Source organism: Nyctereutes procyonoides, unplaced genomic scaffold (genome assembly GCF_905146905.1).
Source record: "Nyctereutes procyonoides isolate TBG_1078 unplaced genomic scaffold, NYPRO_anot_genome, whole genome shotgun sequence".
NCBI lineage: Eukaryota > Metazoa > Chordata > Mammalia > Carnivora > Canidae > Nyctereutes > Nyctereutes procyonoides.
The window spans coordinates 28514736-28540219 of NW_026575126.1; the positions used below are offsets into that span (position 1 = coordinate 28514736).

Sequence of the window (25484 nt, forward strand, 5' to 3'; positions counted from 1 at the left end):
GGAGCGGGGCGGGGGGTCTGGAAAGGGGCCCCGGGCCCGGGTCCTGGCGCTCCCTTGACTCTCCCGCCTCTTCTCCACTTTTATCTCTGCCAGGTCTATCCTGTCGGACAAGACGTCCCGGAACCTGTTTTTCTTCCTGTGCCTGAACCTCTCTTTCGCTTTTGTTGAACTACTCTACGGCATCTGGAGCAACTGGTAACCGAAGGGGAAAGGCAGGGCGGAAGCGGGGGGGGGGGCGAGCGGTGTTTGCTGGGTGCCACGTAGCTCCTCGCCGGGAGGTCCAGGTCTCGCTCTGCCGGCCGGCTCCGCCGCCGAGCTGCTCTCGCATCCGCACCAATCTGGCAAGGCTACGTTGGCGATCCGGGGCCCGTCACGTGCGGCAGCCTTACGATTTGGGTTCCGCCCTCCCAGGCCTCCCGTCAAACAAGAGTGACAAGTCTCCCTTCATTTTGGCCGGTAGAGAGTCATCCCTGACTACAAACCGTAGCTTTGCTCACTTTCTTGGAATTGGGAGAAAACCGTGTCCTGCCTCTTTGGGGTGGGAGTGTTCCTTGCTTCCCTTGCGGGGGAGTGGCATTCGGATTTCACCCTTAAGGTTCCGACAGGGAGTAAGACCGGAGATGTTCAACCTGCTTCATCAGGCCTTGCCATGGGAAGGAGCTCCGTGAAGGGGATTTCCGGGGAAATGTGTGTCATTCTCTTCTCCTTAGTTTTATGTTACGACTGTCTCGTGATTTCCCTCCGGGCTTCCTGCAGAAGAAGATCCCATATAGTTTCCCACAAACTTACATCTCTTGAGTTCATGGGTTTCTGTGCCATCTTTGGGTGGGTTCGTTTGTTTTTGAGACTGCGTTGGGAAGAGGCAAATTCAGGGACTCTGGAAATGAAGTACTATTACCCGGGCGTTTGCTGTTGAGTAACTTAGGGTCTTGTAAAACTGTTCAGCGAACAGTAAGATCATTACACTTCTAAGTGTGCTGATTGCTCTTTAAATCTCACACTCATTTGAGAATCTGATAAAAACCAACACTCAGAATTTTATATGAAACTCAGGGTGATACTGGGTTCCCTGAAATCGACCATGAACCCTAGCTTAAGAGCCTATGCCATTTATGCTTTATTTTCTATTAATTGGAGTTAGTCTCCATATAGTCCTTTTTCAGAGAGAATTGCCGTCCTTGATCTTTATTGAGATTGAACAATGATATTAAATAAGATCAGCCATTTTCTGTTGCATTTATATTTTTATATGAAAAAGTGGACTTCTTTTCAGATGTCAACTCAGTTTTATAAAAAATACCCAGCACATTATTGAAGGTTATTGATTTACTCACCACTTTAAAATTGAAACATAATAAAATCTTGGTATATGTAGTAACTGTTTTGAAACTTCTGGGAAGCAGATATGTGTATTCCATTATATGAATATCCTTCAATGTAAGGTGCATATTAAAAGCACTGTGTTGTATTGTAATGATCGTGCTTTAGTATAAATACATAGTACAATATATTTTGCTCTTCTTAAATTAAGCCATATTGTGGCATATGTACTGGCTGTATCAAGACTGTAACTTGGTTGCATATGTACGCTTCGGCTACAGTTGCTTTATATTACAATACATTATCTTTCAGTATGGCCTTCCATTACGTAAATTACTATGTGAAATGCCTTGTTCAAGGGCATTATATTTGAAGTACCTAAACCACTTCTTTCATGGAAGGTTAGGTATAAAGTAACTTTTTTGATCTGTAGGGATCTATTGAGGAAATTACAGTTGGCGTTTGAACAACATGGGGTTTAGGGGCATGAACACTGTGCAGTCGAAAATCTATGTATAAACGTTTGACTCCCCAAAAACTTAACTTCAGATAGCCGACTGTCAGCCATATAAGCCTTAGCAATAGCGTAGTTGACTAACCCGTGTTTGTATATTATGTGTATGATGTACTGTATCCTTACGATAAAGTAGGCTAAAGAAAAGGAAATGTTATTAAGAAAATCATAAGGAAGAGAAAATACATTTATGGTGCTGGTGCTGTAGTGTATTGAAAAATATCTGCCTATAAGTGGACTCGCGCAGTTCAAGCTTGTATTGTTCAAGGGTCAGCTGTACTAAAGTCATTGTCTTCTAAACCATGCGTCAGTATGCATCAGTACGTAAGGAAAATGTCAGTGGTACATGATTTTTTCTTCTGCCCTTTGGTGGCTTTTTCCTCTGATCCTACGATCTGTTTTTCCTCCAGTTTACTCTTTTCAACTGTGATATTTGTATCTTCCACATTTGAAATCTGTCTCTGACCTAGTGTATGTCATACCTAAACCATTCAGTAGGTATTCATCATTATGTTAACCTCCATATCCACTTATTCCCCAATATTAATTTTTATCAGTGGATTGGGAATACAACCACATTGTTCTTGAAGCCTTGGCAGATTTAAAAATTGCTTGGGCCTTTTCATAATCTGGATTTCTGTGTCTTACTTACATATCACAGTTTTTAGTCCCTTTTGTTGACTGATCAACAATTTCTTTATATGACTGGATTATCTATTCCTAAAGTTTCAATTAGATTTTAAGTTCCTTGAATAAATGCGTCACCAAAATTCAGTTTGTTTGTCATAGTCATTTCTGTGTTCATTTTCATTCTATAAGAATTAAGTTTCAAGATGTTATGAACATGAAATGTCAATAATTTTTTCCATTACAGAATTAAAAGATGGATAAAACATGCTCTTTCTTCACAAGTAAAGCTTTATAGGAACAGTTGGTCTAGTTGCAAAAAAATGTTAAATAGTTCTGCTTCTTGTTTAGGGCCTTCATTATTTAAAGAAAGAACTTAGGGATGCCTGGGTCGCTCAGTTGGTTAGGTGTGTAACTTTGGCTCAGGTCCTAATCTCAGGGTCCTAGGATCAAACCCGATGTCAGGCTTCATGCTCAGCGAGGAGTCGGCTTCTATCTCTCCTCTGTGTGTGTATGTTCTCTCTCTCTCTCTCTCTCTCTCTCTCTCTCATATAAGTAAATAAAATCTTTTAAAAAATAGAGGAAGAACTTAGTTATAGTTGGTTTACATTTTTGATGGTGAGAATGTGTCATCAGTGGAAGCATAGCTAAACTCTTTGTGTGTTTTCCCCCATTAGATACCCAGTGCTTTTTACTTTTCCACTAGAATGTAAACTTTATTAAAGTAGGGATCTTTTCTATCTTACTCGGGCACCTCAATACATGGCACATAGTGTGCTTAATACATATGTGCTGAATGAAGAATGAGGGAATAAAGAATGTTTGGAGTTAATCTACCTATACTAAATGTACTAACTACCCCTGTTAGAAAGGAAGAAAACCATTAAACTTTTCTCTTATTTTTTGAAGTTAGTAGGAAAGGTAGGAATACCATATGTGATCTTTCCTTCTAGGGTTCTTTTTCCTTTTAGCATTTCATTTTTATTGCTATTTATTGTTGAGTAACTAGTTAATCTCAAGTTAATATAGTATAAGTATGTGATTTTGTACCATCTAGGATTAAGTTCTTTTTCAAGCTACAGAAAAATCTCCAAATAATGATTTCTTAAATAAGACAAAACTTTATTTCCAGGATGGCTGTTTCAGTTCCAGCCATCCTTAGCATCGGATTTTCCAGAATGGAGAGAAAAAGAGGTAAAAAGTGTACATAGTATCTTTTAAGGAGATTTATCTGGACAGACTTAGAGGACTTTGACTTATATTTTAGTGGCTAAACCTTTAATCATTTTGGTCATGCCTAGTTGCAGATGTCATCATTGTTCCAGTCAAACAGGTATTCTGCTGAAAGTCAAGGATTCTTTACTAAGAAAGAAAGGGAGTATCTGGATACTGTAGGCTCAGGAAGTGGGACTAGAAAGAGATAAGCTAGTCTCCTATAGATAAAAAACTGAGGCCCAGGGTTTTTTTTCCGGAGTAGCAGCAGAGCCTAGAAGCACCTGTCATCCTGGAGGTTTTCTTTTTTCCCCCCCCCCCCTGCTAACCATGATTCTTTTCTAGTATCTCAGTATTGTTTCCTTTGTTCTTATGCTCTTTTGTTCTGTGTACTTCATTGTCTGTTAGAAAATTTAATTTCAGTAATATTTCTTACCAAAGGTGTTGCAGTCATTTCCCCCTTAGGCATGGAGCGAATTCAGATAATTCTAAAGGTAAATGTCTTTGTATTAACAAAGTAAATATTTGTTCAGGAAATGTTTTAGGCTATACCGGACATTGATTTGTTCCTACTTCTATATAGTATATCATAGCATATGTTTGCAGTGTAACTCCTTGGTAAAGAAAATGATTCTATTAATCACATTTTTCTATAGAATTAAAACAGATACATCTTAGTCTTTTGTCAGTTTTTCCCTCTCAAAAGACAACGTTAATTACCAGTTCCTGGTGATGACTTTTGCTTTCTTCAGGTTTTCTTTTTCTTTTTCTTTTCTTTCTTTTCTTTCTTTTCTTTTCTTTTCTTTCTTTCTTTTCTTTTCTTTTCTTTCTTTTCTTTTCTTTTCTTTTCTTTTCTTTCTTTTCTTTTCTTTTCTTTTCTTTTCTTAATATTTTATTATTCATGAGAGACATGGAGAAAGAGGCGGAAACACAGGCAGAGGGAGAGGCAGGCTCCCCGCAGAGAGCCCCATATAGGACTCAGGACTCAGGACTCAATCCCAGGACCCCGGGATCATGCCCTGAGCCAAAGACAGACACTCAACCATTGAGCCACCTAGGCGTCCCAAGGTTTTATTTTTCACTTTAAAAATGCAGATAAATGTTCCATTTTGCTGAGAATTTTTTTAAGTAAGGGATTATATAATGGAATGTAGTGGAGTTGAGGGTTTTTCATCATAACTCTCCTTAGTTTAGCAACTTATACAAATGTCAGGATTCTAATTTCTTGCTAATAAATTGGTAGTTAATAGTTTTTTCCACCTTCCCAACTCTTGGGATCCAATCTTGATTATTCCTTATCTTCGGTTTTGAATTAATCTTTAGCAATCATTATAAATATACTGTTAGCTTAGTTACTAATAGACTTTAAAAAATTTTTTTACTATGGGGACGCCTGGGTGGCTCAGCAGTTGCGCACCTGCTTTTGGCTCAAGTCGTGATCCTGGGGTACGGGATCGAGTCCTGCATTGGGCTCCTTGTGAGGAGCCTGCTTCTCCCCCTGCCTATGTCTCTGCCTCTCTTTTTCAGTCTGTGTCTCTAATGAATAAATATATCTTTTAAAAAAATATTTTATTATGGAAAATTTTAAACATAGGTAAAAGTAGAGAGGTTAATAAACCTCATGTCCCTATCACCAGATTTAACATTTATGAACATGTAGCCTATTTCATTTCCTCTTGCTTTTACCTTCCTCATGCTCTTATCTGTCCCACCACTGGGTTATTTTAACACAGATACCAAGTATAATTTCTTTCAAAACTACTTCAGTATGAATCTCTAAAAAATAAGAGCCCCCCTCCCCTTTTTATATACTACCCAATGCCATTCTCATCTTTAAAAATTAGGAATTTATTAATATCAAATGTCCAGTTAGTGAGTGTTCAGATAACTCTTATTGTCTCATAATTTCCTTTTTACAGTTGGTTTTATAAATAATCCAGACAAGATCCAATCCAAACAAGATCTATAGTATTGGATGGATATGTCTGTTAAGTCTCAATTTATGGGCTCTCTTTCTTCCTTTCTTTGTTTTTGCCTCCAGTAGACCTTTTTTGAAAGCTTCTTTTGCTAAATGTTCTATTCGTGTTTATTATATTTTGCTTCAATGATCAGATTTCTCGCTTATATCCTAAGAAGTTTTCATTGTTAAAATATCTTTAGAAAATAGTCAATTTTAAAAGAGTTTAAAAATTAATCTTAGAGAAACTAGAAACTGATAGTGTTCATAGATCAGAGCCTAAAACAAGAATGCTGCTTTTAGCAACTTATTTTTCTTCATCAGGTTACATTTGGTATGTAAATCAGAAAGCCTGAAATATTCTCTATGCTGTTTATATTTATAAGGAAATTTATGCCATGTAATTTAAATGATAATTCAAAATAAGAAACATTTGCTGATACTGAAGATGAGCAATAAAATTGACATTCCTCATGAGTAGCCTTTTGATACATGATAGCTGAACAGAGAACTAAGTAGACTTTTTCTTATTAGTTTGCCTACATGGTTGCAGTTGAGCCATTTTCAAGTCACGATTACAGTTTTAAAGGGCAGCCCGTGTGGCTCAGCGGTTTAGCGCTGCCTTCAGCCCAGGTTGTGATCCTGGAGACCCGGGATCGAGTCTCACGTCTGGCTCCCTGCATGGACCTTGCTTCTCCCTCTACCTGTGTCTCTGCTCTCTCTCTGTTTCTCTCATGAATGAATAAATAAAATCTTTAAAACAAGAACCAAATAAATAAATCGATTATATTTCAATGCTTTAAGAGAACATGATGTTCTTCCATTTTAGAAGAGGGGGTGGTTTTTCAGGTAGAATCGTATTTTATAATATACTGAAAATGTTAACATTTTAATGAAAATTAAATCCACTTAAAATTTAAATAAAATTGATATCTCCTTTTGATGAGTATTAAAATTCCCAAGCTAGATCTATGCCTTTTGGAAAGGGAACGTAATTGCTAGTTTATACAGAAGAGTTTTATCATTTTTCCCCCATTAGGGCAACATTTGGTGTCTACTAAATATATTTAAAATGAATTTATCATAAAAAAGATAGTGTGTATTAATTTTTCTAGGGCTGCTGTAACAAAGAACCACAGTAGAAAGTTACTGTCTTGTAGATCTGGAGACTAAAATTCTAAGATCAAGGTATTGGCCATGTTAGTTACTTCTGAGGTCTGCAAGGAAGAAGCTGTTCATGCTTTCTCTTAGCTCCATTTGCTTCTCTGGCAGTTTTTCACATTCCTTGGCTTGTAGAAGTCTCATCTGATATCTTTACTCTCTTTGCACATCTATCTCCACGTTTCCCCATGTTATAAGGACAACAATCATGTTGGATTGGGGTCCACCTTACTGACCTTATTTTAATGAATTCTGTCTGCAGCGACCCTGTTTCCAAATTAGCTCACACTCTGAGGTAGTGGAGATGTAGGACTTCAAATTAAGAATTTGGAAGAGGACACAATTCAACCCATAGCAGGTTTTACTAAATATATATGTACATCAGTGTATCAGTAAACATTTTTAAATTTATATTTACTTAGAATAAATGCCCTGCCTTCTTCTACAGCTAATTTATGGCCACCTAAAAGAAAAGTCTCATATATAATAAAATCCTTAAATTAAATCCTTGAAGTAAAAATGTCAAGACCCATGGATAAAGTGGAAAAAATAAGCATACTAAGTATGTAAATTAATGTAATTACTGAAATTGACTTTTAAATTTAGTTATAAAATTTCATAAAGTTAAGGCAGGATGGGTAATAATTCTCATTGTCAAGTTTTATTCTAATACAACTACATTGTTTTTATCAGTAAAGAGAGGTAATTTTCTGAAACCCAAATTTTATTTTTAAAGATTTTATTTATTCATGAGAGAGACAGAGAGAGATGCAGAGACATAGGCAGAGGGAGGAGCAGGCTCCATCCAGGGAGCCTGATGCGGGTCTTGATCTCAGGACTCCAGGATCACGCCCTGGGCTGAAGGCAGATGCTTAACTGCTGAGCCACACAGGCGTCCCCTGAAACCAAATTTTATTTTATTTTATTTTTTTAACATTTTATTTATTTATTCATGAGAGACAGAGAGAGAGAGAAAGAGAGAGAGAGAAAGAGAGAGAGAGAGAGAGAGAGAGGCAGAGACACGGGCGGAGGGAGAAGCAGGCTCCATGCAGGGAGCCGGACGTGGGACTCGATCCCGGGTCTCCAGGATCACACCCCAGGCCGAAGGTGGAGCTAAACCGCTGAGCCACCGGGGCTGCCCTGAAACCAAATTTTAAAAGTAACTTAACCATATTAGTCCTTTATCATAGCATCGAAAATAAAATCATAATGTCTTTATTGGTGATTTTATAATACTAGAGCTATTCTTCAAATGGGTCTTTCATACTTCAGAATACAATAAAGTTATCTTTTCAGTGTTACGTGACTATTAAGGTTCAAGTGTGTAGTGTTGTGAAGATCCAGTTATTCAAGGAAAAATTTTAAATAACAGTTCTCGGAGAATTGCATGAATAATAAGACCTTTACTGTGTCCTCCTCAGGCATCAGTTTTCTCATTTAGTCTTTTTATTTATTCCTTCTCATTCTGCTTTGAGTTGGGTATTACATGGGTACAGACAGTGCTTAAACCGTATTATGCATCTATATTTGAATAAGATGTACAAAGTTCATGATAAAATTTAAGACATTTTCCAAAATATTTTGTGATGACTTGAAAGAGATTTATAAATTACGTTTGGGGGAGCACCTGGGTGTTCAGGCGGTTGTGTCTGACTCTTGGTTTCTGCTGAGGTCATGATCTCAGGGTCTCAGGCCCTTTGGTGGGGCTCTGCACTGCTTGTCACTGCCCCTCTGCTTCGCCTCCTTTGTGGGCTTGTTCTCTCTCTCTCTCTCTCTAGAATAAATAAAGTCTTTTTAAAAAGCTATTGTATTTTTTTGTTGTATTGTTTTACTTCAGTTTCTAATTTTATAATTATTCCAAATTATGAGAACATTTTAAAACTGCCTTTTCTACTTAGGTGAGGAATGTTTTTCACTTTTAGTTTGTAGCACTTATAATTAAGGAAGACTAACCAGATTATTAAGAGCTATAGATCATGCTGGGAACACTAGATATTATGAGTTAATTAATATTTAATATAGTGATTTATTGATAGTAATGGTAATAGGAATATTGATATAGCTTTAATGTGGCAAGCACTGTGATAATATGTTTCACATATATTAATCATTTTAACATTTATGACACTTTTTATTATTACCTTAAGTGATGGCTGAATTGAGGTACCAAGTAGTTAAGCAACTTTGGATTCACAAAACTAGTAAATAGTGAAGCTGGGATTTGAACCCAGGTACTCTGACTTCAGAAGTAGTACTCCTAACTACCCTAATACTCCTTGGTTTTAAATATTGAGCTGTTGATATGCTTGCTTTCAGACATTTCTATTAGGCTGTCTTCAAGTTCACTGATTTCTTTTCCTCAACTGTGTCCAGTCCTCTCATAAACCAATTGGAAGAAATCTTCAGCACTGATAAACTTGTTTTTTGTTTCTTCCTTTTCCATTTAATTTTAATTTTTAAAAAATTTTTGTAATAAAGGTTTTATTTATTTGAGAGAGAGTGCGTGTATGGGAGCAGAGGAAGGGCAGAGGAGGTGGGAGAGGGAAAGAGAGAAACCCTAGCGGACTCCTCACTGAACGTGGAGTCCCTCATGGGGCCTGATCTAACTACCATGAGATAATGACCTGAGCAGAAACCAGGAGTTGGATGCTCAAACAACTGGTGCCCCTTCCATTTAATTTTTTAAAAAAACATTTCAGGCGCTCCTGGGTGGCATAGTCATTGAGCATGGGTCTCTTTGGTTTTGGCTCAGGTTGTGATCTCATTGTCATGGGAGAGAGCCCCATGTCGATCAAGCTCCTCACTCAGCTCGGCATCTGCTTAGGATTCCCACCCCCCTGCCCATCCCATTCATGCTCACTCTTTTCTTTCTCTCAAATATTTTTTAAAATTTCATATTTTTATGCTGAAATTCTCTAGTAAGTCATATGCTTTTTTTTTTTTTTGTAAGTCATATGTTTTGTTCAGCTTTTTCCATAGATTCTTTAACATATTAATTACTATTGTGATAGTTCCGGTATCTGAGCCAGAATCTTGGTCTGGTTCTGTTGGTTGCTTTATCTCTTCACAGTGAGTTCTTTCTCTTGCTCTTTTTTTGTGTATCTTGAAACTTTTGACCAAAGACTGGATATTAGGAATAAAGAGCTGTGATTATTGGGGTAATAGTATTTATAACTAGAAATAGTCCTCTGTCAGGCCATAACTGGGTTAAGTTTTTGCATGTGTCACAGAAGCTCTCCATATTCATGGCATTCCCACCCCCACCCTGACTCCCCCCAGGCTGTAGACTGCTTTTTCTTGTCACTCAGGGTTAGGTTTGTGGTGAATGACTAGGGGCATTCATTAACTTAATCCAGCCTCAGTCTTAGGGAGGCCCTGTGAGCCTGGGCCTTGAGAGTATGGTTTTTTTTTTTTTTTTTTTTTTTTTTTCCTCAACATTTTTGCCCGTCCTGTGAAAGCAAAACTCTGCTGTGTACATGTGGATAGTCTTGGGTGAGAGTGAGTTTCCTGTTCTTTTCCCAGTAGTAGTAGAACATCTGCTTTGTATTGATAAAGAATTCTGTGTCCCTCCTTTAGTGACTTTTTTTGGTGGTTACTCTATCATGCATAATATGGATTTTTAACAGAAATAATATGTTTATCTTACAATAACATACTCCTATTTTCATCTATTCTGTGTGCTTTTATTGTCATTTATTTCACTTTTATATATTTTAAGCTCCACAATACAGTACACCTATGTTTGCTTTATACCAGTGGTTAGTGAACTTTGTCTAAACAGCAGATGGTGAATATTTTAAGCTTCAAGGGCCATAACGTCTCTCTCATGATTTCTGTATTCTGTTAGAGCACAGAAGAAACCATAGACAGTATTTAAACAGATGAGTGTAACTGTGCTCTAGTAAAATTCTGTTTACAAAGATAGATGGTGGTCTGGGTCATAGCTTGCTGATACCTGCTTTAGATAGTTATCATTTTAAGAAACTAGCTTTATTGAAATATAATTCATATACCATACAATTTACCCATTTAAGGTAATGGCTTTTAGTTGATTGGCTATTAGTATACTCACAGAGTTGTAAAATCATCCCAACAATCAATTTTAGGCAAGTTTTATTACCCTGAAAGGAAGCCTTGCACTTGTAGCCATCACCCTCTAATTCCTGTCCCAATTTACCCTAATTCTAAGCAACCACTAATCTACTTTCTGTCTCTACGTATTTGCCGACTCTGACCTTTTTATATAAATGGTGTCACGTAGTGTATGATCCTTTGTGACTGGTTTGTTACACTTAGCATAATGTTTTCAAGGGTCATCTGTATTCTACATGTATTAGCATTGATTTATTTTTATTGCCAAGTAATATTCCAGCAGCGTGTGAGAATTCTGCTTTCTCCACATCCTCACCAACACTTGTTATTGATCTTTTTTTGGGGGGGGGGGGCGGAGAACCAGCTCATATTTAATTGTAACATTTTAAAATCGGACAAGTGTTTTGACATCTGCCCCCAACCCCATCCCCCCGACATATTTAGTCTCTTTAAAATGACAGGAAAACACCAACCAATCACAGGGTCAATGGGTTTAATAAGTTTACCCCTTCAGTTCCTATTTGCAGCACCCAATAATCCTTTGAAATACCAGACAGACCTGGCAGTGGCCAGCAGTACACTTCAGATCTCCAGAGTTAAAAGTTCAGGTTCTCCAGCCTTCGGTGTTGCAGTGGCACTTGTCCAAAACTGGTACCTCCCTACAGCTGGGGAACTTAATGTACCAGTGATCTTTGATTTAGCTATGGTAGAGTGGGTATGAAGTTGTTTCTCATTGTTTTGATTTGCATTTCCGTGAAAGGTAGTTAATGATGTTGAGTATCTTTTATGTGCCTATTAGCCATTTGTGTGTCTTTATTCAGGTTCTCCGATCATTTAAAAAATTGGATTATGTTTGGGTCCTTGGGCATAGTTGATTAAGTGACCACTTAGTTTCAGCTCAGGTCATGATCCCAGCATTATGAGATCAGACACTGCATCCAACTCCATGCTCAGCACAAAGTCTACTTAAGACTCCCTCCCTCCTGTATGCTCTCTCTCTCTCTTTTTCAAATAAATAAATATCTTTTAAAAATATTGGATTATTTATCTTTTTGAAGACTTTTAAGAATTCTTCATATAGGGAGTGCCTGGCTGGCTCGGTCAGTGGAGCATGCGACTCTTGATCTCAGGGTTGTGAGTTCGAGCCCCATGTTGGGTGTAGAGATTACTTAAAAATAAAATCTTCAAAAACCCAAAATAGAGTTCTTTGTATATTCTGAATATAAGCCCCTTGTCAGATATATAATTGGCAAATATTTTCTCTCATGTGTGTATTTTTTCACTTTTTTTAAAAAAGATTTTATGGGGCAGCCCTGGTGGCTTAGTGGTTTAGCGCCACCTTTAGCCTGCCGGTGTGATCCTGGAGACCCGGGGATCGAGTCCCACGTCCGGCTCCCTGTGTGGAGCCTGCTTCTCCCTCTGCCTGTGTCTCTGTATCTGTCATGAATAAATAAATACAATCTTTTTTTTTAAAGATTGTATTTATTCATGACAGACACACACACACACACACACACACACACACAGAGGCAGAGACACAGGCAGAGGGAGAAGCAGGCTCCATGTAGGGATTCTGACATGGACTCGATCCCGGGTCTCCAGAATCACACCCGGACTGAAGGCAGCACTATACTGCTGGGCCACCGGGGCTGCCCTTTTTCACTTTTTTAATAGTATTCTTTGAAGAACAAAAGCTTTAAAATTCCAGTGATGTCCAGTCTGTGTTTTCTGTTTTTTCTTTTGTTACTTGTGCTTTTGATGTCTTATTGATATAAGAAACTATTGCCTAATCCAAGGTGGTGAATGTTTTAGTTTTCATGTTTATTAGGTTTTTGATCCATTTTGGGTTATTTTTTATGTATTGTATGACATAAGAGCAAAAATCATTTTTTCATTGTGCGTTTCCAATTGTATCAACACATTTGTTAAAAGTATTCTTTCCATCTTGTCATTCTTCTCAGAAGTTAGTTGACCATAAATGTGAAGGTTTATTTCTAGATTCAAAATTGTATTCTATTGCTCTATAGGTTTACTTTTGTGCCAGCACCACACTATTTGATTACTGTAACTCTATAGTAAACTTTGAAATTGGGAAGTGTGAGTCCTCCAACTTTGCTTTTCATTTTCAATATTTTCTATTCTAGGTCCCCTTTTTTCTGTATGAATTTTAAGACCAGTTTCTTCAAAGAAGTCTGGGAATTTGATAGGATTGAGTTGAATCTATAGATCAATTGAGGAAGTATTGACATCTTAACAGTATTGTCTTCTGATTTGTAAACATGGTTTTTTTTTTCCATTTATTTAGGTCTTTTTAAAAATTTTCAACAATATTCTATAGTTTTAGAGTATAAGTTTTACACTTTTTCGTTAAATGTATTTTTTGATGCTATTGTAAAGGAAAATTTTTATTATTTTTTATATCACTACTACATAGGAATACAGTTAATTTTTGTTTTTTTTTAATAATAAATTTATTTTTTATTGGTGTTCAATTTGCCAACATACATAATAACACCCAGTGGTCATCCCGTCAAATGTCCCCCTCAGTGCCTGTCACCCATTTACCCCCATCCCCCACCTCCTCCCCTTCCACCACCCCTAGTTCGTTTCCCAGAGTTAGGAGTCTTTATGTTCTGTCTCCCTTTCTGATATTTCCTACCCATTTCTTCTCCCTTCTCTTCTATTCCCTTTTTTTATTATTATTATATTTATTTTAGAAATATATATTATTATATGTAATATATTATTAAAATTATTATATTATTATTATATTAATATTTATATGTTTAATATTATATATCATTATATTATATTTATTATATTTATATTACCCAAATGGATGAGAACATATGTTTGTCCTTCTCCGATTGACTCATTTCACTCAGCATAATACCTTCCAGCTCCATCCATGTTGAAGCAAATGGTGGGCATTTGTCATTTCTAATGGCTGAGTAATATTCCAGTGTATGCATAAACCACATCTTCTTTATCCATTCATCTTTCGATGGACACCGAGGCTCCTTCCAGTTTGGCTATTGTGGACATTGCTGCTATAAACATCGGGGTGCAGGTGTCCCGGCGTTTCATTGCATCTGTATCTTTGGGGTAAAATTAACAAGGCAGGAAACCGCAAATGTTGGAGAGGATGCGGAGAAAAGGGAACCCTCTCACACTGTTGGTGGGAATGTGAAATGGTGCAGCCACTCTGGAAAACTGTGTGGAGGTTCCTCGAGTTAAAAATAGACCTGCCCTACGACCCAGCAATTGCACTGCTGGGGATTTACCCCAAAGATACAGTTCATTTTTGTATGTTGATATTGTATCCTGCAATCTTGCCAAACTCAATTATTCTAATAGGTTTTTAGTAGAGTCTTATTTTTTTCAATAAATTAATTTTTTATTGGTGTTCAATTTACCAACATACAGAATAACACCCAGTGCTCATCCCGTCAAGTGTCCCCCTCAGTGCCCGTCACCCATTCACCCCCACCCCCCACCCTCCTCCCCTTCCACCACCCCTAGTTTGTTTCTCAGAGTTAGGAGTCTTTATGCTCTGTCTCCCTTTCTGATATTTCCCACACATTTCTTCTCCCTTCCCTTATATTCCCTTTCACTATTATTTATATTCCCCAAATGAATGAGAACATACACTGTCCTTCTCCGATTGACTTACTTCACTCAGCATAATACCCTCCAGTTCCATCCACGTTGAAGCAAATGGTGGGTATTTGTCATTTCTAATGGCTGAGTAATATTCCATTGTATACATAAACCACATCTTCTTTATCCATTCATCTGTCGATGGGCACCGAGGCTCCTTCCACAGTTTGGCTATTGTGGACATTGCTGCTAGAAACATCGGGGTGCAGGTGTCCCGGCTTTTCACTGCATCTGAATCTTTGGGGTAAATCCCTAACAATGCAATTGCTGGGTCGTAGGGCAGGTCTGTTCTTAACTCTTTGAGGAACCTCCACACAGTTTTCCAGAGTGACTGCACCAGTTCACATTCCCACCAACAGTGTAAGAGGGTTCCCTTTTCTCCGCATCCTCTCCAACATTTGTTGTTTCCTGCCTTGTTAATTTTCCCCATTCTCACTGGTGTGAGGTGGTATCTCATTGTGGTTTTGATTTGTATTTCCCTGATGGCAAGTGATGCGGAGCATTTTCTCATGTGCATGTTGGCCATGTCTATGTCTTCCTCTGTGAGATTTCTCTTCATGTCTTTTGCCCATTTCATGATTGGATTGTTTTCTTTGCTGTTGAGTTTAATAAGTTCTTTATAGATCTTGGAAACTAGCCCTTTATCTGATACGTCATTTGCAAATATCTTCTCCCATTCTGTAGGTTGTCTTTTAGTTTTGTTGACTGTATCCTTTGCTGTGCAAAAGCTTCTTATCTTGATGAAGTCCCAATAGTTCATTTTTGCTTTTGTTTCTTTTGCCTTCATGGATGTATCTTGCAAGAAGTTACTGTGGCCGAGTTCAAAAAGGGTGTTGCCTGTGTTCTCCTCTAGGATTTTGATGGAATCTTGTCTCACATTTAGATCTTTCATCCATTTTGAGTTTATCTTTGTGTATGGTGCAAGAGAGTGGTCTAGTTTCATTCTTCTGCATGTGGATATCCAATTTTCCCAGCACCATTTATTGAAGAGACTGTTTTTCTTCCAGTGGATAGTCTTTCCTCCTTTATCGAATATTAGTTGACCATAAAGTTGAGGGTCCACTTCTGGGTTCTCTATTCTGTTCCATTGATCTATGTGCCTGTTTTTGTGCCAGTACCTCACTGTCTTGATGACCACAGCTTTGTAGTACAACCTGAAATCTGGCATTGTGATGCCCCCAGATATGGTTTTCTTTTTTAAAATTGCCCTGGCTATTCGGGGTCTTTTCTGATTCCACACAAATCTTAAAATAATTTGTTCTAACTCTCTGAAGAAAGTCCATGGTATTTTGATAGGGATTGCATTAAACGTGTAAATTGCCCTGGGTAACATTGACATTTTCACAATATTAATTCTGCCAATCCATGAGCATGGAATATTTTTCCATCTCTTTGTGTCTTCCTCAATTTCTTTCAGAAGTGTTCTATAGTTTTTAGGGTATAGATCCTTTACCTCTTTGGTTAGGTTTATTCCTAGGTATCTTATGTTTTTGGGTGCAATTGTAAATGGGATTGACTCCTTAATTTCTCTTTCTTCAGTCTCATTGTTAGTGTATAGAAATGCCATTGATTTCTGGGCATTGATTTTGTATCCTGCCATGCTACCAAATTGCTGTATGAGTTCTAGCAATCTTGGGGTGGAGGCTTTTGGGTTTTCTATGTAGAGTATCATGCCATCGGCGAAGAGGGAGAGTTTGACTTCTTCTTTGCCAATTTGAATGCCTTTAATGTCTTTTTGTTGTCTGATTGCTGAGGCTAGGACTTCCAGTACTATGTTGAATAGCAGTGGTGAGAGTGGACATCCCTGTCTTGTTCCTGATCTTAGGGGAAAGGCTCCCAGTGCTTCCCCATTGAGAATGATATTTGCTGTGGGCTTTTCGTAGATGGCTTTTAAGATGTCTAGGAATGTTCCCTCTATCCCTACACTCTGAAGAGTTTTGATCAGGAATGGATGCTGTATTTTGTCAAATGCTTTCTCTGCATCTAATGAGAGGATCATATCGTTCTTGGTTTTTCTCTTGCTGATATGATGAATCACATTGATTGTTTTACGAATGTTGAACCAGCCTTGTGTCCCGGGGATAAATCCTACTTGGTCATGGTGAATAATTTTCTTAATGTGTTGTTGGATCCTATTGGCTAGTATCTTGTTGAGAATTTTTGCATCCATGTTCATCAGGGATATTGGTCTGTAATTCTCCTTTTTGGTGGGGTCTTTGTCTGGTTTTGGAATTAAGGTGATGCTGGCCTCATAGAATGAATTTGGAAGTACTCCATCTCTTTCTATCTTTCCAAACAGCTTTAGTAGAATAGGTATGATTTCTTCTTTAAACGTTTGATAGAATTCCCCTGGGAAGCCATCTGGCCCTGGACTCTTGTGTCTTGGGAGGTTTTTGATGACTGCTTCAATTTCCTCCCTGGTTATTGGCCTGTTCAGGTTTTCTATTTCTTCCTGTTCCAGTTTTGGTAGTTGGTGGCTTTCCAGAAATGCGTCCATTTCTTCTAGATTGCCTAATTTATTGGCGTAGAGCTGTTCATAATATGTTTTTAAAACCGTTTGTATTTCCTTGGTGTTGGTAGTGATCTCTCCTTTCTCATTCATGATTTTATTAATTTGAGTCTTCTCTCTCTTCTTTTTAATAAGGTTGGCTAATGGTTTATCTATCTTATTAATTCTTTCAAAGAACCAACTCCTGGTTCTGTTGATCTGTTCCACAGTTCTTCTGGTCTGAATTTCGTTGAGTTCTGCTCGAATTTTAATTAACTCTCTTCTTCTGCTGGGCGTAGGGTCCATTTGCTGTTTTTTCTCTAGCTCCTTTATGTGTAAGGTTAGCTTTTGTATTTGAGTTCTTTCTAGTTTTTGAATGGATGCTTGTATTGCGATGTATTTCCCCCTCAGGACTGCTTTTGCTGCATCCCAAAGATTTTGAACAGTTGTATCTTCATTCTCATTAGTTTCCATGAATCTTTTTAATTCTTCCTTAATTTCCTGGTTGATCCTTTCATCTTTTAGCAGGATGGCCCTTAACCTCCACGTGTTTGAGGTCCTTCCAAACTTCTTGTTGTGATTTAGTTCTAATTTCAAGGCGTTATGGTCTGAGAATATGCAGGGGACGATCCCAATCTTTTGGTATCGGTTCAGACCCGATTTGTGACCCAGTATGTGGTCTATTCTGGAGAAAGTTCCATGTGCACTTGAGAAGAATGTGTATTCAGTTGAGTTTGGATGTAAAGTTCTGTAGATATCTGTGAAATCTATCTGGTCCAGTGTATCATTTAAAGCTCTTGTTTCTTTGGAGATGTTGTGCTTAGAAGACCTATCGAGGGTAGAAAGAGCTAGATTGAAGTCACCAAGTATAAGTGTATTATTATCTAAGTATTTCTTTACTTTGGTTAATAATTGGTTTAAGTATTTGGCAGCTCCCACATTCGGGGCATATATATTGAGGATTGTTAAGTCCTCTTGTTGGATAGATCCTTTAAGTACGAGATAGTGTCCCTCTTCATCTCTCACTGTAGTCTTCGGGGTAAATTTTAGTTTATCTGATATAAGGATGGCTACCCCTGCTTTCTTTTGAGAACCATTTGAATGGTAAATGGTTCTCCAACCTTTTATTTTCAGGTTGTAGGCGTCCTTCTATCTAAAATGAGTCTCTTGTAGACAGCAAATAGATGGGTCCTGCTTTTTTATCCAGTCTGAAACCCTGCGCCTTTTGATGGGGTCATTAAGCCCGTTCACGTTCAGAGTTACTATTGACAGATATGAGTTTAGTGTCATCATGATATCTATTCAGTCCTTGTTTTTGTGGATTGTTCCACTGAACTTCTTCTTAAAGGGGAATTTTAAGAGTCCCCCTTAAAATTTCTTGCAGAGCTGGTTTGGAGGTCACATATTCTTTCAGTTCCTGCCTGTCTTGGAAGCTCTTTATCTCTCCTTCCATTTTGAATGAGAGCCTTGCTGGATAAAGTATTCTTGGTTGCATGTTCTTCTCATTTAGGACCCTGAATATATCCTGCCAGCCCTTTCTGGCCTGCCAGGTCTCTGTGGAGAGGTCTGCTGTTACCCTAATACTCCTCCTCATAAAAGTCAGGGACTTCTTGTGTCTTGCTGCTTTAAGGATCTTCTCTTTATCTTTGGAATTTGCAAGCTTCACTATTAAATGTCGAGGTGTTGAACGGTTTTTATGGATTTTAGGGGGGGGATCTCTCTATTTCCTGGATCTGAATGCCTGTTTCCCTTCCCAGATTGGGAAATTTTTCAGCTGGGATTTGTTCAAATACATATTCTGGCCCTCTGGCCCTTTCGGCGCCCTCGGGAACCCCAATTAAACATAGGTTTTTCTTCCTCAGGCTGTCATTTATTTCCCTTAATCTGTCTTCATGGTCTTTTAATTGTCTGTCTCTTTTTTCCTCAGTTTCCCTCTTTGCCATTAACTTGTCTTCTATGTCACTCACTCATTCTTCCACCTCGTTAACCCTCGTCGTTAGGACTTCTAGTTTGGAATGCATCTCATTCAATTGATTTTTAATTTCTGCGTGATTGGATCTAAATTCTGCAGTCATGAAGTCTCTTGAGTCCTTTATGCTTTTTTCTAGAGCCACCAGTAGCTGTATAATAGTGCTTCTGAATTGGCTTTCTGACATTGAATTGTAATCCAGATTTTGTAACTCTGTGGGAGAGAGGGCTGTTTCTGATTCTTTCTTTTGAGGTGAGGTTTTCCTTCTAGTCATTTTGCTCAGTGCAGAGTGCCCAAAAACAAGTTGTATTGGGAAAAGGAGAAAGAGAGAGAGAGAAGGAAAGAAAAGAGAAAAAGAAAAAAGAAAAAAAAGGAAAAAAGAGAAGAAAAAGAGAAAGAAAAAGAAAGAGGTGAAAAAAAAAGGGGTGGGGGAAGCAATCAGAAATCAAAAAGAAAAAAAAGAAAAAAAAAACCACGGGGGAGTATCTTCTGAATCTGTAGACTTTAAGTCCCTTGACTTCCCCTGGAACTGGTCCGTCCAGCTGGTCTTCTGGGGGAGGGGCCTGTTGTGCTGAGTCTCAGGTGTTAGCTCTTGGGGGAGCTGCTCTGCCCCTGGCTGGTGCAGGGCTCAGTGGGGGTTGTTTACCCCGTGAGGCCCCAGGAGGAACAGCCACAGTGGTTATGGCAGCTCTGGAGCCTGGATTCAGCCCCCGCAGGAACTACGGGGCTCTCCGTCTGCAGGGCCTGGAGGCTCCGGGGCGGGGCCGCTGATCTGCTCAGCTCGGGGCAGGAGCGTCCTCGCTGTCCTGGGCCCTCCCGGCCTCTGCCTGTCCCGGGGGAGGCTGGATCCTGGGCTGTGTCCCGGCGCCCTGTGCTCCGGGGCCTGCGCTGTTGGATTCGCGCTCCCGGTCGCGCAGCCGCCGCTCTGCGGCGCCGCTCGAGCCCCTCCGAGCTGCTCCCGGAGCCCCGCAGCCCCCTCCGCACGGAGCCTCTTCCTCTGCTGGAGCCGCCGCCGCCGAGCTGCTCCCGGAGCCGCGCAGCCCCCACCGCGGAGCCGCCGCCCAAGCCCCTCCGAGCTGCTCCGGGTCCCGCCGTGTGCGCTGCAGCCCTTAGGGAGCTCGGCGCACTCTCCCGGGGCGCAGGTGTGTCTGTTAGTGTCCCAGGGAGCCCGAGGGCATCCCCGCCCTCCTGGGTCCTGCTCTAACTCCCTGCGAGGCCTTTCCGCCCGGGAAGGTTGGTGCAGCTCCTGCTTCTCCGGGACGGGGGTGGGGTGGGGGGCTCTCCTGTCCTGGGGACACTCGCCCCGGCCTCAGCCCGGCTCCTCGCAGGGCCCCTCCCCCTCGGAGGCCTTTTGTTTCTCTATTTCTCTTTCCCCGTCTTCCTACCTTGATAGAAGCGCGAACTCTTCTCACTGTAGCGTTCCAGCTGGTCTCTCTTTAAATCTCAGGCCGAATTCGTAGATTTTCAGGATGATTTGAAGATTAGGTAATTTGATGGGGACAGGTGTTTGGGGACCCTACTCTTCTGCCATCTTGCCCCTCCTCGAGTCTTAAGATTTTTATACATGATATCCTGTCATCTGCAAATAGTGATAGTTTTACTCCTTCACTTCCTATCTAGGTGTCTTTTATTTCCTGCCAAACTTCCCTTGTTAGATCCTCCAGTACAATGTTAAATAGAAGTGGTGAGAGGGGACATCTTCATCTTGTATCTGATCTTAGGGGAAAGCATTTAATCCTTAGCCATTAATGGTGCTGTGGGTTTTTTGTAGATGCCATTTAAGAATTGAGCAAATTCTCTCTATTCCAAGTTTGTTGAGTGTTTTTTTTTTTATTCATTTATGATAGTCACACACACACAGAGAGAGAGAGAGAGGCAGAGACACAGGCAGAGGGAGAAGCAGGCTCCATGCACCGGGAGCCTGACGTGGGATTCGATCCCGGGTCTCCAGGATCGCGCCCCGGGCCAAAGGCAGGCGCCAAACCGCTGCGCCACCCAGGGATCCCCGAGTGTTTTTATTACAAAGAGAAGTGTTAAATTTTGTCAAACTCTTCGCACCTGTTGAAGTGTTCATGTGGCTTTTGGTTTTAATCCTATTGATACAATGGGTTAGATCAATTGATTTTCACATATGGAACCAACCTTGCATTGTTCGGATTAATCCCACTTGGTTATAGTGTGTATTTTTTAAAATATATATCCTTAGATTCCATTGGCTAGTATATGTTGAAGATTTTGTATGTGTATTTGTGAAAGATTAGTCTGTTTCATTTCTTGTGGTGTCTGATGTCTCATTTTGGTATAAGGGTAATAATACTGCTCTTAATGAATTGGGAAGCATTCTTTCGACATCTTTTTTTTTTTTTTTTGGAGTCTTTGTAAGGGATTGATATTTATTGTTCTTTAAATGTTTGGCAGAATTTACCAGTGAAGCTGTCTGGGCATGGCCTTTTCTTTGTTGGAAGTTTTACAATTGTTCATTCAATCTATTAGCTTGTTATAAGGCTATTCAAAAAACTTTCTTGAGTCAGTTTTGCAAGATTGTTTCCAGGAATGTGGCTTTTTCATCTATGTTACATAATTTGCTGGCTTGTAACTATAGTATTTTCTTATGATTCTTTTTATTTATGTAAAGTCAGTAGTGTATTTTTTTCATTCCTCATTTTAGTAATTTTAGTCTTTTCTCATTTTTCATGGTCAGTTTACTTAAAGGTTGTGAATTTTGTTGATATTATCAAAGTTTTTGTTTGTTTTTTCCCTCTTTTTTTCCAATGATCTTTTAAAGTTACTAAAAATAAGAAAAAAAGATCTTTTGTATTTACCCACTAATTTTCAGTAATCTTTGTTTCTTTACACAAATCTAAGTTTCCATCGTAACATATTTCTGCTTGGAGAACTTTCATTCTTTTAACTCAGATCTGCTGGCAATGAGTTCTCTCTGCTTTGGTTATCTGGAAGAATCTTTGTGTTCATTTTTGAAAGATATTTTGCTAGATACAGAATTTAAGGTTGACTTTTTTTTTTCAATGCTTTAAGGACATCACTCCATTATTCTGTCTTGAGTAGTTTGTGATGAAAATAATATACTGTTGGTCTTATCTTTGTTTTTCCTTTTTCTGGCTGTTGTCAAGATATTCTCTTTCTCTTTGGTATTGAGCAGTTTGTGAAGTGTGGAGAGATTTTCCTCAGCTTGGGATATTTTATTTTATTTTTAAAAAGGTTTTATTTATTTTTTATTAATGAGAGATACAGAGAGAGAGGCAGAGACACAGAAAGAGAGAAGCAGGCTCCATGTAGGGAGCCCGACGCGGGACTCAATCCTGGGTCTCCAAGGATCACACCCTGGGCTGAAGGCAGGCGCCAAACCGCTGAGCCACCCAGGCATCCCAGCTTGGGATATTTTAAATGTCTTGAATATGTGGTTTGTTTTTAAAAATTCTCAAGCATTTCCTCTTTAAATACTTTCTCTATTCTTTCTTCTCCGGTACTGAGAGACCAAATATTTGTATTTTAGTCTCCTTAATACTGTTAAAGACTTTTACTGCTTTGTTCTGTTTTTGTTTTTGGTTTTTTTTTCCACTCCTTTTCTTCTTTGTGTTTTACTTTGGATAATTTCTCTTGACATGATTCTTTCGTTCGTGTTCCTTCTGCTCAGAAGCCCATGTAGGTTATTATTTATCTTCAATATTATGATTTTTTAAAAATGTTTTTGTCATTTCCATTTGATTCTTTTATAGTTTCTATCTCTGTGAAAAGTCCCCCAATTTGTTGATGAATTTTCTCCAACTTTATACAACATCCTTTAACATATTAGTCATATTTGTTTTAAAGTCTCCATCATAGTCCAATCTCTAGGCCTTTTCTGATTCTGATTCTGTTGATTGCTTTAGCTCTTGACAGTGGGGTTTTTGTTGGTGGTGGTTTTTTGGCCCTTTGATCTTATGTGTCTATAAATATTTATTGAGTGTTGGATATTATGTTTAAAAAAATAAAGGGACCAAGGTTTTTTCTGTTTTATTTTGTTTTGTTTCTAAGGTTTTATTTATTTATTTGAGAGAGCATGAGCAGGGGAAGGGAGGGACCAAGGTTAATTGTATTGATGCCCAGAAATGTGCACACTTATTATTTTGTCAGGCCATTAATGTGAGGTTTTGAGTCTGATCAGTAGTTGACTAGCTGGGTTTTGTATTTTTGTTCTTGATAGTTAATTTCAGTAAGTCACTAACTTATTTTTTTAGTGGCTTTTTTAAAGTGACTTTTACCACCTTATGTTTAGTGTAGGGTTTGGGACCCTGGAGGGTTTTTCTCAGTGTTCTTGCTGCATTGTCAGTTTTCAGCAGGCCCTACACACCTTGTCACAGGGGAATCTCTGTGCTCTTGCTCAGCTCTCAGAGGTAGATTGCTCTGGTTTTATATTCTAGTCAAGACTTTGGTTACGGAGGAGAGAGAATTTGGTTCTCCTCCTGGAGCCTTAGTTTTAGGCAGTCCCTTGACACCTGAGTGCCAGAATGGGCATTATTAATGTTCCTTCCCCTTCTCCCACCTCTCCCGACAGCTTGGTATCAAGAGAAGGAAAAACTGTCTTAACCCCTCTTTAAACAGCAGCAACCTTTGCTTTTTATCAGTGTAAGATCTTGGGCCCAACCTGGCTTCAGACTGCCCCCAGCAGCAGGTGGCTGGTTTTTTCTCCCTCTCTTTCAGTGACAGCTGACATTTGCCAGTGACCAGAGGGTGGGCAGATTCCTGCCCCTCATCCAGTAGCAGCTAGCTTTGTTTCTACCCCTCTTTGACCAGAAGCTCGGTTTTTTTCTTGGGCAGCGGGCGTCAGAGTCCTCAGATATTTAAAACTTACCGTTACTATCTCTCTATGTATCATATTTCAGGGTTGTCTATTTAGAAGATTAGTTACCTGGTAAGCATAGGACATTTAATGAATTTAGAGAAGAATGCTCACTATTTGATTACTGTTATAATATGCCAATATGTCTGTTCTTTTACAGCTTAGGCTTGATTTCCGACTCTTTTCACATGTTTTTCGATAGCACTGCCATTTTGGCTGGATTGGCAGCATCTGTTATTTCAAAATGGAGAGATAATGATGCTTTCTCTTATGGGTAAGACTTTTAAAAAACTTTTTTTATTAAAGTATAAGAAATACAGAAAATGCACAAATCTTGAGCACATGAATGTTCACAAATTTAACATATTTGTGTAACTTGAACCCTTAAACCCCCTTCTCATGCCTCCTCCTGGTTTCTTCCCATGTAGCACCCCAAGGGTAACAACCACTTCCCCAACTTAGTAGATTCATTTTACCTATTTTTGAATAGTCTTTAATTGGAATGTACAACATATACCTCTCTCTCTCTCTCTCTCTCTCTCTCTCTCTCTCTCTCTTTTTTTGTATCTAGTTCTTTTGCTTAGAGGTAAGACAGATTTTTTGCTAGATGGGGGATTTTCTTAACTCTTAACCTATTTTTTTTTTTAGAAGAAGAAGGTTTCAGTATATGAAAATAGTCATGTTTCTTTTTCTTTTGTAAAGGGATATTTTGCTATTAATTTATTTAAATTAATTGTTTCCTAATATGATTTTATATTACCCTCTTCAGCTCTGCTTTTATGAAAAATACTCCTTTTTATACTCTTGCTCAATTTGGATAATTAATCAAATATTTGGAGAGTGTTTCTATGCTGGAGAGACTATATTGGAACATCTGCTCTCACTTCTGAGCCTAGGAGTATTTAGAGGCCAAGTTGGCCTTTTGCCATCTCTGATTGGGGGAAGCAGCAGAGTGTCCAGTGTTTGACTCTGCCTGAGTGTTTTCTTTTTTGAAGTCATACAATATTTTGCAGTGCAATTATTATTTATGTGTACAGCTCTCAAGGATAATATCCTCTTTCTCTGTCTCCCCCCTCTTTCTCTTCCCGGCTCCCCATTCTCCCTTCTCACTTGTTGACCCTTTCCTCTCTGTCCCCCTTCCTTGTGAGTGCTTTCTCACAGTCTCTCCTTTCTTTCCTCCCCTGTTTTCTTTCACTCTCATCCCCATACTTATCCTCTGTCATCTCTCCTGAATTCCCTTCTCCCCTCTCTTGTTCTCTCTTCCCTGTTCCTTGTGTCCGTGCTCATGGTCTTTCCAGAGTCCTCAGCCTTCCACTCTCCCCTCCCTCTTTCTCTCCTGCACATCTCTCCCTCTACCTGTAACCACTGTATCTCTCAGGCTCTTTCTTGTTCCCCCTCCCTCTCTCTGAATGCCTTAATCTTAGTTCTCTCCTATTCTCTTTCCTTCTCTCACTGATCCTCCCCTGAGGTGTCTCTCATTCTCTCTCCTGCCTGCGTCCATCCACTGTCTTAGGCACACTGCTTTGTTCTCTCTTTTTACTCTTGTTCCTTCTCGGCTTCCTCTTTCCCTTCACCTTTGCTTTTGTTCTTGAGCCAGCATGCATGCACTTTCTCTTGTACATGCTCTTGTTCTCCAGATATTTA

At 39.1% G+C, this 25484-nt stretch overlaps 1 protein-coding gene across 1 annotated transcript in view; it reads left to right on the plus strand.

The window, feature by feature from the left end:
* Nucleotides 1-25484, plus strand: part of SLC30A7 (solute carrier family 30 member 7) — a 94130-nt gene that overhangs the window by 383 nt on the left and 68263 nt on the right. Inside the window, exons 2-3 of the mRNA XM_055340193.1 lie at nucleotides 94-195; nucleotides 24001-24114. Of these exons, the coding sequence (XP_055196168.1) occupies nucleotides 94-195; nucleotides 24001-24114 (216 nt within the window). The remainder of the gene's footprint in view (nucleotides 1-93; nucleotides 196-24000; nucleotides 24115-25484) is intronic.